Genomic DNA, 15,824 nt, shown 5'->3' with positions numbered 1-15,824 from the left:
ACTCAGTGATTTAAAAAAATACTGGGCTGGGGAAGGAGCAGTAGTAATGAGACTCTGCTGAAGTTCTGAGCCAAGGAGAAAGATAAACATATTCTTCCTTTGTTTTCCAGTCATCGCTTAGAGTCCCCGTACTGGTTGGGGCCTACTGTGAAATGACTGCGATCATCTCCTTACTGGTCTCTTTATCCTTGACCATGTTCACTTTGACGCATTTCATACCCTCCTCAAGATGTACCTTTAGGAAGTGCTTCTCTGGCTCTAGCCCTCATGTGCTCAAAATTTTTCAGAGTCTGATTCTCACTGTGGAATTAAATTCCTAGAGGTATCTAATTCATGTTTTTAACTCCCACAGGACTTAGTTCATGGCACTGAATGGAGTAGTCACTTACTATTTGCTGCCCGAATGATTTACAAATTCAGCCAGTAAATCTGCAAAGTTTCTTTACATGATTGCCCTATAATAAGGCATGCTCCATTAATTTGCATCATTTATTCAACACATATGTATTGATCATCTATTTTGAGTTAGGTTGGCATTTTGCTGTGAATAATTTCCATATCAAATCTGGTTTTCTTTGAGCAATTTCTAGATGCAGAGATTTTTTTTTTGACATAAGAAACAGGAAGACAAAAACCAAATGTCCCTTAAGATCTGTAAGATACATAAATCAAGTCTCTTTTTTAGGCCTCAAATCTATCATCACTCATTTTGAAAGAGGGCAGTACATGGGTCATACTCTGTGTTAGCCTATGAGCTGCTAAGCTGATGTGAAACTCAGTATTTAAGATCTGGCCAATTGAAGACAATTAAGGTTAAATAAAGTCAGAAAAAAATTAGAAGTCAGCTATTATTTTCATGTGTTTTTGCAAATTCACAGATGATGATTTACCAATAATTAGATATTTAGCCACAGTTAAGATTTGTGTTTGTGAACGTGTGCGTTTGTGTAAGAGTGTTGTGTGTGTGAGCTCAATATGTGTGTGTGTGTGTGTGTGTATGTGCTATATGTATTTTGTGATCTCAGACAAGAATGTAGAAGGAAGCATACAGGAGGTGTGACAAACTCATGGGAGGAAGCACTAGAACCATCGGTAACTACACATATGTTATTCCCTTCCCTCCTCATCAGTGCTGTTGACTTTGTGATCAGAAGTCTGACAGCTCTCTTATGTAAAGTTTGCCATCCAGTTGTATGAAGGCACCGTCCTTTAAGTAAAAACTGAAGGGACACTCAGAATTCTTGCAGCAGCTCTGCCTTAGAAGAAATACAGGCATTTTGTGTGCAACCTCTGGGAGCTGTCTTTCTGGAACAACTCTTGGATTTACTTCAGACGAATATGCACCTGAACGCACAGGTGCAAACCACGTGTCTGTGCCTCTGCAACTAGGCCTGATAATGCCCAGCTACTTTGAAGCGGGAATTTCTAAAAGAGCCTCAGCTCAAGGCAGATCAACTCAAATGATCAAGCGAACAAAACACTGTGCTCTATCAATTCGTTTGTTTGGGACTCTCAAAAAAAGGGATCGCGTGGTCAATAGGAAATTCCAACTTCATCGAGGTGTCTGCGAAACTGACCACCTAAACTGGTGCTTGCTTCCTGAAGTCACGATCTTGATTGACTTGCTTCATTTCCTCCATAGCAGTATCTCCATCTGATACCCTATTATGTGTCCATTTGTTTATGTGGCCTCCCGCCTCTTCTTTTTGTAGTAGTATGTCAGTGCCCCCAGGATGGGAAAGTTAACTGATGTTTTCTCCATTGTATCTCAGATCTGGGATGGTGCCTGGCTCAGAGTAGGCTTTCATCAATAGTTGTTGAATGAACACATAAAGGAATGAATGAAATAATTAACATGACATTAACATTCTTAACTGCATTTTATTTGTCTCTGCCCCTCCTCACTTTTTGCCTTTAGTAAGAGTTGCTTGATGACTGACTCTGAACATATCAGAGAATTCACAGATTCCTTGATTCTTGAGAAATAATATATGAAAAAACAAGCACATATCCATAAATTATATGCCTAAAGAGCCTCTCTTAACAGGAAATAAGAGATTCTCTGACATTCTTACAAAGTGGGCCAAATGAGCTTATAAGTAATTCCTGAGATAATTGACAAAGGGTCAGTTTACAGGCGCACGCCTGAGGCTTGGTCAGATTGCCATCTCTGTGTGGTCTGGCCTCCTGCAATGTCACAGACAATCTGTCTGTCATCACAGAGCAGGTGGCCAGGCAGGACTGTGGGTGTGGATATGGTGACATGTCAGTTGCTAACCAGGGCCTGCACTATAGCTACAAGGAGATGATTGCTATTGAGTTGCAATTTGCACTGGACAGGGGCCAAAGAGTTTACTTTACCCTAGAACCAAAACCCATCTTCTGTCCACACAGGCCAGTCCTTTACAGGGGACAATATGTGCTTTATTAATTCATCTACCATATACCCATATACCCATATACTCTAGATGCTGGGGATTGAGTGTTCAACAAAACAGAAACAGGCCACGCAGCCAATGGACTCAGTTTTCTTGATCATCTCTTCTAATCTGCTTGTATATTTTTGTCAGGTCAATTACAAAACTCACTTATGCCCCTTAGAGATGTAAAAGGCCCCCAAACATTTGCAAGCTCTCTTAAGTTTCCAAGAAGAGTCCCTATTTTTATATTCTGTTAAATACCAATGTTTGATGGAATAGCAGACTACAAGCATCATTGTGGCAGATGTAAAGGGATTTTTTGTTTCACTTGTCCTTACCACTAATTACCTATTTGATCTTAGGCCAGTGGTTCTCAGCTCTGGCTGAAACTTAGAACCACTCAGGAACTTAAAACATTTCCAGGGCCTATATTCCACTTCCAACCAATAAGAACAGAAACTCCAAGAGTGGGTCTGGGCTTAAGTATACTTAATGGATACTTACGTGTAGCCGGGGTTGGGTAAATCTGTTTGAACTATCTCAGTCTGTAAAATGAGGGTAATCATAACTCCCTCATTGGTTCCTAAGGATTCCATAAACACAAGTTAGGTTGTATATGGCAAATGATTTCAATAGCTACACAAATGACATTTATTTTGGGATACACTCTCAAAAAACGTTAAGCAAATCCAAAGACGGTTAAGCTTTTTGAGTGACAGGATAAGATTTTAAAAGAAAAGGAAAATAGAATGTAGCTTTGGAACTTTTCTTGTTCATGATTGCTAGACTCTAGGCCACACTAGAAAAGATTCTGAACTTTTAGAGACAAAGGCATATAGTTTCATTATTTCCAGATACTTCTGGTGGTAGCAGAATCGGCATCTTAAAAACCATGGATGAAGACATCCATAAGTTCAGTCTATGTCCTTCTTAGGTATCTTTGCTGTCACCATTTTCAAGGGCTACTGTCTGGACACTTTGGTAACTGCTAAAACATTGGTGGTTCTCAGAATATTCTGATCAGTGGCCAGCAATCAAAGATGCAGTAAGGGAGCTATATGTCATAGATGATGCTTTAGAAAAGAGATTTACTGAAAAAAGCTGAAGTGTAATCTCACAGGGACATTGCCTCGGAACTGGATTGATGAGATTGCGAGGAACAGCTTGCTGGTACAGAGTACCCTGGAGGCTTTGATGTTCAATCTCCGTTGGTAGAGAGTCCTTGAATCAACACTGAGGAAAGTTTGTGCAAACTTAGTGAAGAAGTTTATGTCCTGCAGGTTAAGTTCATCTGTTAATAAAATCGATGTGATAAGCAAAATTTTCATTGTAGTGGAATTTGTTTAAAATGACTCTATTGGAGGGGCGCCTGGGTGGCTCAGTCGGTTGAGCGTCCGACTTCAGCTCAGGTCACGATCTCGCGGTCCGTGAGTTCGAGCCCCGCGTCGGGCTCTGGGCTGATGGCTCAGAGCCTGGAGCCTGCTTCCGATTCTGTGTCTCCCTCTCTCTCTGCCCCTCCCCCGTTCATGCTCTGTCTCTCTCTGTCTCAAAAATAAATAAACGTTTAAAAAAATTAAAAAAAATAAAATGACTCTATTGGAAATCATACCCTCAGATTATCACAGAGATGGGCTCAAGTTAATACCCAGACCTAAAGGAAAAGAAATACTGTGATCCAGTAAGAATGCTGTTTTGTTTTGGAAAGCAAATTAGTGCCCAGAGACAGAGTTTGTTTTTCCAGAAATTTCTTTGAAGCAGATTCACTGCGGGACTGTCACAAGTCAATAGCATACAGGATGCCTCTTAATAAAGAACAACATGCCTCCAATGAAGAAATAATACACTCCAAATTGATGATTGATTAATCACACTGTTGTTCCAGGCAAGAGGAAAGGAAAGGAATAAAGTCCACATTCACTGCAGTTGTACCTTTATAGGAGTTGGCACCTGGGAGAGATGGGTTAGCCCACTGCGAGCTGATGTCCAGCTGTCAGTGCAAAAGTAAAAGTTCCCTGTTGCTAGACCACGTTGCTAAGGAACGGTAGTTCTGGTGTTGATGGGCAAGATGATCTTTGCAAGGGCTGCTGGATGGTTTTCATCACTGCCAGTAAGAATCGCCTTTACCAAGGCGGGAGCTAATGCCCCAAGGTCTTTGGAGAGCTATTTTAGATGAGCAAGGAGTCGCCTTGCCCAGACCGAACACTTTCAGATAGTCCTTACAAACTCTTCGGTATTTATAGTCTAAATGTCCATTTGCCTTAGTTGTTTTTTGTATGTTTTTATCCAGAAGCCTCACGGGGGCCCTCAGCAGCTGAGCTGCTGAGTTCTTATTGGTGAGAAGAGATGAGATGATGATATCCTGACACAATTTCCTTCATTCTTCTATCAGAACAACTTTACTTCTAAAAGCAACTTTTTTTTTTTTTTTGGTCTTTGTCATAAACAAGTGGATTTGAAATCGTGTCAAACCAATATAAAAAATGTGGTGCCCCTTTTATCCAACATATAACTACACTCTGTACTTCAGACAAAATTGGAAAGTACACAACAGCTTCTTTCATTACAGTGAATGAAAGTACTCTTATACTGTAGAGCATCCGTCTTCCTGGATTTATTTATTGTATAGAATTCTGGATAGTACAAATGATAGCGTGATCATTATTGATAATGAGATGGCCTGATTATGTAGAACCCAATTATATAGACACTTTTTTTCTTACTTTATGAATATCATTTTTATGGAACTTTACCAATAATAGTATAACATCGGCATCGTTTATTAAATAATTACTACGATCAGAAACTATGTCAAGCGTATTATATATACTTCATCCTTCCTATGGCTCCTTTAAAGATATTTTTACCATCTAGATTTTCCAGGCAAAGATACTGTGACTTGGAGAGGATAAAGAACTTCTGCAAGATTACACAGCCAGTGATGAGATTCAAACCCAGATATTCTGACTCCAAATCCTTAACTCTTAACCAGTTTCTGTTCTTTACTGATCCACTAATTGCTCTGGCTAATGATTCTGCCATGGAGTTACTCACTGGTCACCTTATCATTGGTAAAACTGTGGGACACTGACTAGGTAAAATCCTTAATGTAATAAGGTACAGAAATGGAGAACAAAAGTGTCAGGATTTGGTCCAAGCCCAATCCTTGACTATAAATTGCTCAAATGTGGAAGTGCAGGTCCCTGATCCAAACACTGTGAGCCGTTCAGAGGAAGTAGGCGATCTGCCAGTGAAGGAATTATGGGTTATAAGTTTGAGTCTACTGGGGAGGTTGCTCCCACCCAGCAGCAGGGTCCACTTACTGGATGGAATTCACAGGGTGGTGCTTAACTAGTCAAAACAAAACAGAGAAGTAAAAGTTTACTTGCAGGAACAAGATCCCAGTGAGGAGGAACGATAGCACTTAGAAGTCAACAAAAAGTCCCTGCAGTCATCCCTGAATCAAAGCCCTGTTTCCTAAAGGAAACCCAAAGCACATATGTTGCCAGTGGTCCACCTGAAGTTCCTAGATGTGGGAGAGTGGCCAAGGCTAAGCTCTGCTTGCTGATTAGGCTCGGGAGACTATACTATTTGCTTCTTATGTAGAAATCGGTATCAGACTAAGCCCAAGAATGAGCAAGTAGTTGAGTGTGAAGGCCGGCACAATAGGAAACGAGGTGGGGAATGACTAGCTCCAAATTCACGCCCTGGAGAAGACCCAAGACTAGAAAAATAACAATGGTACCTCTGACCTAAGTGATTCAAAGTAAAAATGAAAGAGATTACAATTTGTTTACTTTTTTATACTTGTGTACTTGTATATAACTCATGTACTTGTTTTCCTTATGAGGAAAGATTATTGAGGGTTCTAGTAAAATATTAAACATTAAAAACAAATTTTGGGGGCGCCTGGGTGGCTCCATCGGTTAAGTGTCCGACTTCGGCTCAGGTCATGATCTCGCGGTTTGTGAGTTCGAGCCCCGCGTTGGGCTGACAGCTCAGAGCCTGAAGCCTGCTTCCGATTCTGTGTCTCCCCGTCTCTCAGCCCCTCCCTTGCTCCTGCTCTGTCTCTCTCTGTCTCTCAATAATAAATACGTGTTAAAAAAAATTAAAAAACAAATTTTGGTAGCCCTGATCATATGTCCAATTTCTCTGTAGACTGGATGAAAAAATAGGGGCTATTCACATTTATACTTGGCCTGAGAATAAGTTTGCTAAAAGATCTCCTGAAGGTTGGAAGGGAATTGGTTCATGAAAATCAGAACCATCTTGAGAATATATCAAATCTTAGTGATTTCCCTGTGGAGTCCCCAGACAGTCATACCATACTGCTTTGGATACATAACATTAGCAATCCATAACCAAGCTCAATGAAAAGAATGGAAATCCATATTCAAGATTACAATTAAGAAATACTATTGGCATTGGAATGTAAATCACCACCTTCCTACATACAATAGTTCTTTCCAAAGCCACAGCCTGCAGAAACCACTCAATTTCCTTACCTTAAGCCTTGTGCCAGTGATGTAGCCTTTGATAATTCTTGCAATAAAAATCCAGTCATGTATGACATTTTGGAGGGAGCAAAAGGTTTGATTTGCCTTCGGGCCCTGGAACCCCTGTAAAGATGCCTTTAATGAGAAATAAAAGGCAAAAAAAAAAAAAAAAAAAAAAAAGAAGAAGAAGAATAAAAAAATTCAGTATTCAGAAATGGGGCCAAATCAAAAAAGGGTGCCAAATCACTGGGTACTAGGCTGCCTTTTAATGGCGTTAGGTAAAGAGAGGACCTTAATGTAGATTTTTTTTCTCCCCAAAATTCAAATTAACCTACTATGAGACTAGATTGGGAAAAAAAGACTAGATTGGGGGAAAAAAGTGTCCTTCAGTTAGCCTGGTCCTGTTTCCTGGGGGTGGAGTCTTTAGTTACATGCTTTGCTCTGTGTCATTTAGAAAGCAGCCGCTTTTCTCTCCAAGTCCCTTTCATTGAGTGTGAGCCAAACGTCTGCCTCTCACACTCCCTTGAAATCAGTACCCTAAGTAATTTTTGGCTAAGGACATACTCTTACAGAGAGGTAGTGACCTTCTGTGTCTCCCCACATGTCATTCTGTTTACACCCACTAGTCAGTGCAGTCTAACAAAAAGTCTGTGGAGAGTCAAGAACATTTTAACTTCTAGCAAGGCAAGGACAATGTTGCTTGGGGAGAATCGTTCCTGGGAACATACGGGACAAGAAGCTTGGTTTCCTCCGCGAAGCTGTGCACCCCTGACTGTTAGATCCATGCAGAACACCCTTGTTAATTAAATCACCGTCCTCATTCAGGCGGTACCAACACCACTGGTAAGTTTTCTAGAAATGCAGATCCTAGGCCTGCATAAGAAACCGCAATCCCTAGGTTAGATTCAAATGCACATTCAAGGTTGAGGGCTAGTGGCCCGGAACAGTGGCTCTCAACCTCGGTTACTTGTAGGAATCAACCGGGGAATCTTAAAAAAAAAAAAAAAAAAAAAGGGAAGAAAGAAAGAAAAAGGAAAAAATTACTGCTGCCTGGGTCCTACCCCCAGAGATTCCATGTTAATCAGTCTGGGGTGTGGCCTAAGCGCTGGGATTTTTAAAAGCTCCCCAGGAGATTCTGAAGTGCAGGCAGGGTTGAGAGCCACTGGCCTCATACTCAAGCTGTGGGGTTCCTGGAGTCAGATTCTCCTTTCCCCCGTGGCCTGGCTGCCACAGAACTGACAGTAAGTAGCGGGGAGAACCCTGCTAAGGACTGAACTTTCTCCCTGGTGCTCTTTTCCTCTCACCTTCTCCATACACCTGCCCCTTACCCCACCCCATCCCCAACCACCCAGACTACACCAGTGGTGGATGTCCACGGGGGCTTTAAACACACAAGCTTGGAGTCTCTCTTGAGAACTTCAACATCAGAGTCTGGAGATGGGACGCTGAAATCTGCATTTTTAACAAGCTTCCCAGGTGTGTCTGATGTGGGGCCAGGTTTGTGAACTCCACAGTGGGTCTAGCCTTTCATCCTGCCAAGTCATTAAGGATTTGTAAGGATGAATGAGCTGTCAAGAGAGCAAGGGCCTGGTGCAATGCTCCTTTATTAATTATGGCGAAGTGATGTATTGGCAATGATAATGCTTCTCTTGGAAAGGCCAATGAATGGTTCGTCGATTGCTGCATTAGATTTTTCTCAACTCAACCTTACCGCTCAGCTCTTACTCCTCTCTGTAGTTGAAAAGCTGCACGGCTTTCACGTTAAACAGCTTCTTGGTCTTCATTCCCAGGTGAGCTGCAATCTTTGAGAGAAACAGCCACACGGAGAATCCTTCAGAGATCTTGGCTGGGGACTACCTCTCCCCTCACCCCCATGTCCTTATCTGCTTGTGTCAGCAGCTTCTAGCCACGGTACTGCTGTGCACGTCTACCTACATGTAGGAAAAACACAATGAGGGGGTAAGAGAAAATCATTGATGCAACCCCACATCCCTTTGCTAAACGAGAGCTTCCTTCAGCACAAGGGATAGAAGGCGGAGGAAGAGAGATACATCTGGAGTAACAATTTCAGAGGTGAGAAATGGGCAGGCAAGTCGGGGTTAGGGTTCTGCCTTGCGGGGAGAGGCGAGGAAGGTTGAAAAGAAAAGTTGCAGCGCCCGTCTGCGCGTGTAATCGATGGGCTGGCTGCCCGAGAGAGCGCTAGCGCGCGGCCGGAACGCACTGCGGGGCCGAGGGCCGGGACCAAACCGAGAAACCTTGGCGGCGGCGGAGGCCGGGAGGGCTCCCCGCCCGCCCGGGGCGGCACCAACCCTCCGGCTCTTCCCCCGGGCGGTCCCCGAGGGCGCCGGGGCCCGGCGGGCCGCGGCGGGGCCGAGCGCGCGTGTGAGCGAGTGCGAGGCTGCGGGCGGCGGGCGGGCGAGTGTGCGCGGGAGGGAGGGAGGGAGGGGGAGCGCGCGCGCCGCCCGGGCCCCGGCCCTCCCAGCCTCCCGGCCTCCGCGCCTGCCTCCCGCCCGCGCGCACCGGCTGCCCGCAGCCGCCGCTCCCGCTCGCGCCGGCGCTGCACGGGAGCCTGCCCGCCGCCGCCCGCTTTGTGTTTCCCCCAGAAGATGGGAGCGACCTCTTCCCGGTCGGGAGCTATTTAAAAGGAGGGAGCGCGCCTCGTTGCCTGCTAGCGCCGCGGAACGGGGGAAGGATCGAGCCACACTCTCCCGAACCAGGTAGGCTCTTAGGATGGGCAGCCGAAGGGATGGGGTCAGCTACCGCCAACTCTTTTCCATTTCGTGCTCCTAAGGCTACACTTCCCTCCGTTTGGGCACAGGACCGGCTGCTAAATTGTGTGTGTGTGTGTGTGTGTGTGTGTATGTGTGTGTGCGCGCGTGCGTGTGCCCCTCCACGTTTTCTGGGGTGTCCGCGCTTCTCCGGGAGCGAAATTGCTCGGGCTGGTGCGTCTGGGCGTGAGTGTGCCTGCCTGCCAGCGCCGGCTGCCTGAGGAAGAAAGGGCTGCTAGGGAGGGATGCTGCACCCTGCGCGGCGCGGGGCTCGGAGGCTTCAGGGCGCGAAGAGCTAAGTCCGCCCGGAATGCTGCGCTGCTGGGCATCCAGGCGTCCCCACCCACCGGGCTCTGCTCCGAGGTCATCCCACCTCCTGGTAATCCCTGGGGTCTTCCCCCAAGGCCACACTCGCAAGTCTCTTTTCCGGCAAGCTCTAGGTGTTCCTTCGCCACGGACTGCGGAGAGAAGGGAGTTGTGGCCAGGGCAGACGGAACAGGCAAGGGGGGATTGCAGCGGGGAGTGGGCTGAAGGGTCCCGGTCTCTGGACACCGTGCAGCGGTGTGCGGTGGGGATTGGGCGCGCACAGGCATCTTTCCCCCTCGAGATTCGAAGGGAACTTTGCAGCTGCATTATCTGCCTCTGGAGCTTTGCTGGCTCTTGGGGAAATGGTCTGTGTGCTGAGATGTGAGGATATCCTTCTTGGCTCCTCCTTAATGAAGAAGAGGGAGGTCTTATGGGTGGACGGTCGGCTAAAGAAACCAAATCTGCCCCGGCGATGCTTTTAAAAATACAGTATGTGTGCATCCTTGATTTTAAAAATCCACCGCCCCCCCCCGCCCCCCCAGGATTCTGTTGACTATTTGATGAATGACTGGGGCTGGCAATTTGTATTTCCCTCTCCAGACAAAGTGGCAGTGGTTGGGTTGAAAGCAGAGTGATCAAATTTAACAAAGAATTTTTGTTTTTTTTTTTTGAAGAGAGCTATAATAGTGCATGGTGTCCGCAGTCACTGGAAAGAAAGTCATGCTTTGCACTGGGTATGTTTAGCCACCCCCCCCCCCCCCCCCCCTTAGCCTGGCTCCCTGGCTGGCGCTCTTTATCTCTCCTGCTAGTCAGCCACTAGTGGTTGTGACTATAACAATACAAACTTTGTCCTGCTGGAGGTGTAAAGACTAAAAAGAGAAAAAAGGATATCAGTAGGAGGTGTAGTGGAAGAAGCTTTTTAAAAAATGACAGATGTGGTAAAGACAGTACTGGCATCCAGATCATGGAGGAGCTGTGGAGTAGGTGGAGATTCTGATCAGATCTGGTTAAAGGCATCGCTTGAGTATCTCCAAATATGAGCAATTGAACACCCACAATCCAGCATCTTTGTGAAGATTTCCTAAGGGAAATGGGGAGCAACCAGGAGGGGATTCTGCAAGTATACCTCCCACCCACGCCCCACAAAACACACACACACACACACACACACACACACACACACGCACACGCCTGTTTTCTCTTTCTCTCTCAGAGCTACTCCTGCAGCAAGTCCAGAAAGGAGGGAGGAAAATGTGTCTAGATGTTTCATTCATTTCAGATCAGAAAACGAAACCAGAATAAGGGTGATTGCCTTTAGGTTCCTCTTTCAAATCCTGTGTTACTTGGATTTCGCTGGTATGGGTTTGCTAAACTTGCTTAACTGGGAGCTGAGGCTGGTGTGAAAGGAGGAAGGAAGGGAGAGCCAGTTCCATCTTTGGGGCCTTGTGAGTGAGAAGGTGGGGGAAGACCCACTTATTTCATCAAGAAGCAAGATGTGTTTTCTTGAGTGGTTTTCATTTTACAAATTCCACCTGCTTGAAGAATTCCATTTGATTCTAAGTGCTATTTTGCTAAGATTTCTCCTGCCTACTAAAAAAAATGAGTCCTGCTTCCCTGCCCCCCCAAAATAGCTGATGTCTTGTACGAAATATGGAATGTTAATTACTGGGGGGGGGAATAAAGAACTGGACAGAGGTAGACCATCATTGACTGTTGAGCTGTGCAGGGGTTGCAGAGGATATAAGTATCCACGACAATCAGACTTCATTTACTCCGTCTTGAAAGCTTAACAGGGCTGGAAGAGGAGAGTAATGAATTAAAAGAATATGAAGGCTGTGCTTTATATCTATCTGTCTGTCAGTCTGTATGTCTATCCGTCTACTTACTTACTCGTCTATACATCTATCTTTCTATCTATCATTACTATTTAATGGTTTCTGCTAGATCATTTTGGATTAAGAGTAGGGGCTAGATAACCATTTTGTTGACCATAAAGGGGAAGAGAGGTGATATAGCAATAGCAGTGTTTGAACTCCAAATAAAATTACAAAAGGAAGATGAAGTATAGTCAGGACTAGTTGCAGGAATCACATTAATTGTTCTTTCAAGCTTATGATGTTTCAGAAAAAAAAAAAAATTCCAGGAGAGCTTCAGCATTTTGTTAGCAAGCTATATTTAACATGTTTTTTATCAGACAAAAATAGACTTTTATTTATCTTGCAAAGTAAACGCATGGCTTCTTCCCTCTCAGTATTTAATCTGTTTCTTTGAAAAAAATAAATGAGGATAAAAGCCCTGCAGACCCAATGAAGTTGCATTCCTGCTCTAAAGCAAGTTAAAGCATCCATTTAGGTCATGGATGTGTTTCTCCCAAAGTAAGTGCATTTTAGGACTTTGCCACATGATTTTCATGTTGCAATTCAGTGAGAGGAGCCCTTTCTGCCTGATGCCTTCAGGTAGAGGGAGCACAGCTTGGAGGTTAAGAAGCAAGCTGTCTGCCCCACCAGCATGGAAACGAACAAGATCCCAGTTGAATTAGAAATTAAATCTGGAAAAAGAAACACACGCGTAAAAGAGGATGGTAGCGTACATATCTTTTATGCTTTTTATTTTTTTCCGTGTGAATGAATGTTGCTGTTACGTTGTTGCTTTGCATTTGCAGAGAATTTAGGCATCAAAACGTAGCAATCTCTCTTCTTCCTGCTCCTTTCGACCCCCCGCCCCCCGCCCTTTTTTCTTGTCGGGGATAGATGTCTCTTGCCAGAACATCTTCCAGTATTGTCCATACCTTATAGTTAGACCCCTCATCATAACCTCTACCAAATAGTCTCCCATCTGATCAAATTCTCCTGCTCCCTCTTGTGGCAAATATTCTCCCTGACTTTCCCCAGATTTCAGAATTGCAACTACCATCCCTCAGGGCCCCGTTCGCTGCCTGTCACTTACTTGGGTTCTAATCTCCGTAATATCTGTGGCTGACCAAGACAGTGGGCTGCTGAACTAGGCATTTTCAGTTTTCTCTCTGAACAAAGGGCAATCTACCCCCTGGAGACATACTTGAAATTTAGTGAAAGTACATGGCAGATGCTTTCTGACCCATTGGGATGGAGTAGATTCTGGAAATGTGAGCTTTCACAGTCAGCTTTTGAGATTTTTGATTTGGACTCAGAGCTAGTCCGGTGGGGCCTCATTAAATACAGTGAGATTATTTTCCGTTTTCTTTCCTTCTCTTCCAAAAGATACCTCTTTCCCTGTGTGTCTGTGTCTGTGTCTCTCCATCTCTCTCTTTCCCTGCCTCCCTCCCTTCCCAGGCTCTCATACACACACACACACACACACATACACACACACACCCCCCACAAAATATATTTTATATAACACATATTTTGCATGCTTAAACTAATCAATATTTAGGCTCTCAGTAAGGTTTGTAAATCAAACAATCCATTTTCTGAACTGGAGACTTCTAGGGTGAGCTACTCTCACTGGCATGTTTTCATCGAGAGCGGTTCAGAATACGAATGAGGACACTGGGTGCCTTTTTCCAGTGTGTTGACTCAACTTGGAAGATGGTTGCTTGCAGCCCTCGCTGCCTCAAGTGTTTTGTGTGGGCTCTCCTGGCTGACAACTCTTATTGAACTCTAAGTGTTTTATTTCCACATCTGTGATCGTCCTTTGATCCGCCCCGCCAGGAGAGTGTAGTATGTAACGAGATAGACAAAGGTTCAAGAGAATCACCTTTTTCTCTTTACCTGAAACTTTGTAGCCCATTTCAGGAGGAGGGGGAGGACATATGGAAGGAGAAAAGTCCTGACTGGCAGCTCAAGTGAAGGAAATGTGTTTATGGTCAAGGGCAAGTACGTTGTAGGCAGCCGCCTATAAAGTGATTGGAGGGGGGCAAAACATCTTTGGGTTTGAAGCATTTATCCATCTGTAAACATAAGATCAGAAATTCTTGCTATGGGACCTTCATTTGAATTAAGTAATTCTATCTAGTAGATCCCTAATAAAACGCAAGGACATCACCCAGGAAAGAGCTACCGTTAATTCTTATAAACCATTGACGTCGGTGTATTCGTTAGCTTGTATTGGTTTATCAGATCAGCTGACAGAAAAGTCCTGAAGGCCTGGATCACAGGAAGGTGAAGCAGAAGTGAAAGTAGTTTGAAATTGGGTTGGTGCCCAGTTTGTGCTCTCAGAGGCTCCTTCTGGTGGGGAAGTATGAGGGACCTGAGTGCCCTCAGAGGAAGTAGCGAGTAGCCAGACAGAGGCAAAGATATCAAAAATTTGATCCTTTCTTGAAAACTTAGCTTTTTAAATTCTTCTGAGAATGGGCACATTGTATCCCCCCGTGTGAAATGATATCCTGAAAATCTCAAATGGTTTCTACTATGTGTCATTTTAAAATATTCATACCAATAACCTACAAAATGCACGTGCGATACCAATTCAGACAGATGGTTTCTTGCCTATATAATATAGAGAGAAAAATAAATTCAAGTATTAGAATTCATCTTAATTTTTAAAAAGACAGAAAAAAATAATCACTTTGTAGATGTCATTACATGTGAAGTCAGAATAATGAATAATCTCTTCATTGAATCGAACGTGAGATGAAAAGTCAGACAGGCAAGAGGGTGATTCAGCAATTTACTCCAACCCAACCATGATATTTATTGAGCACTCAGTGTATGCAAGGCATTGCACTGGGCTTTTCGGAGAATGCAGATGATGAAGAAGAGTTATTTGACATTTGCTCAGTGCCCACTGCATGCCCAAGGCCAATCTAAGCACCCTGTGTATGTTTTCTCACGTAATGCTCATAAGTGCCCTGCAAGAAAGTGTCGTTCCCCCAATTTAAAGATGAGACCCTGGCTCAGTTAAATAACTTATCCAAGAGCTAGTAGGTGACAGTACCAGTTTTTGACGTTGTTCAAGAGCCCTGCTCTTTGTACCATGTTTTCTATTCTTAGGGATGTTGTGGTCTAGGGTACCTAAATGCTGGGCCAAATAAGAACTATTGCTATGATTGTCTAATGAGCAAAATTCTATAGAGTTGAAAGGAAGAAGAGAATATTGGAAAAGGCTTCCTGGAAGAAGAGGCATTTTAGTTCATTTTCAAAGAGTGAAAAGGACTTCTAAAATAAATAAAGCCTAGCTATTTTTGAAACCTGTAAACCAGTCCCCGCTAATTTATAGCAAGGACAACCCTGGGGTGATGTTCGGGCCATTTCCAGGCTTTTGAAATCAGCTGTGTGTCTAGTCAGAACCAGGCATGGAACAGGGGATCTGGAACAAATGATAGCATAGGCCACTGTATCCATGTATTTTACAAGTAAACCCCAAATTCAGGATGAATTTCCAGCATGACCTTTAAGGAAAGAAGCTGTAACAGTTCGAGAGGTCAGACAAGGGACAGACCACCTGCCAATCTGTTCCTCCCTGAAATTTGATGGTCAGGCTTTCTGGGCCATTACAGGTGGTTTTTCTTTCTTTCTTTGGCACTGAATGGCTCTGGTGCTTTCTCCCTTGAGCTTCTTGAACTTGTCCACCTCCTCACTTCTGCTTCTCCTTAAAACATAAGGCCCAGGGCCCACTGTGGCTCTGCTCTGCTCGATGTATAGCATCCAGTCCTAACAGCAAGTTTAGAGAATCAGACTGCTTACCCTACCCACAGACCTCAACTTCCTGCGTAGACTGGGGCAGAGTCCCCAGAGGGAGTGGCATCGGGCAGGGGCAAAAGGATAGAGTTTGGAGAGGTGCTAAGTCATATATCGAATGTCTCTCAGAAGTTCCAAGTCGCTCTTCCAAAATAATCTACCTGCCAAATGCTGGAG

General features: G+C 44.3%; 1 protein-coding gene across 17 annotated transcripts in view; it reads left to right on the top strand.

The window, feature by feature from the left end:
* Window positions 1-15,824, top strand: part of SLC8A1 (solute carrier family 8 member A1) — a 384,206-nt gene that overhangs the window by 45,535 nt on the left and 322,847 nt on the right. For 4 of the 17 annotated variants that reach the window (XM_058683158.1, XM_058683148.1, XM_058683146.1 and 1 more), the window contains exon 1: window positions 9,884-10,060. The exons of 2 other annotated variants lie outside the window; for them this stretch is intronic. In XM_058683158.1, coding sequence (XP_058539141.1) covers window positions 9,992-10,060 — 69 coding nt within the window. In that variant the 5' untranslated portion in view covers window positions 9,884-9,991. Of the gene's footprint in view, window positions 1-8,703; window positions 8,987-9,505; window positions 9,631-9,875; window positions 10,061-15,824 lie in introns of those variants that run through there. 11 more of the 17 variants (XM_058683159.1, XM_058683147.1, XM_058683143.1 and 8 more) reach the window with 8 other exon arrangements.

Source organism: Neofelis nebulosa, chromosome 9 (assembly GCF_028018385.1).
Source record: "Neofelis nebulosa isolate mNeoNeb1 chromosome 9, mNeoNeb1.pri, whole genome shotgun sequence".
NCBI lineage: Eukaryota > Metazoa > Chordata > Mammalia > Carnivora > Felidae > Neofelis > Neofelis nebulosa.
This window is presented reverse-complemented; position numbering and strand designations above follow the sequence as displayed.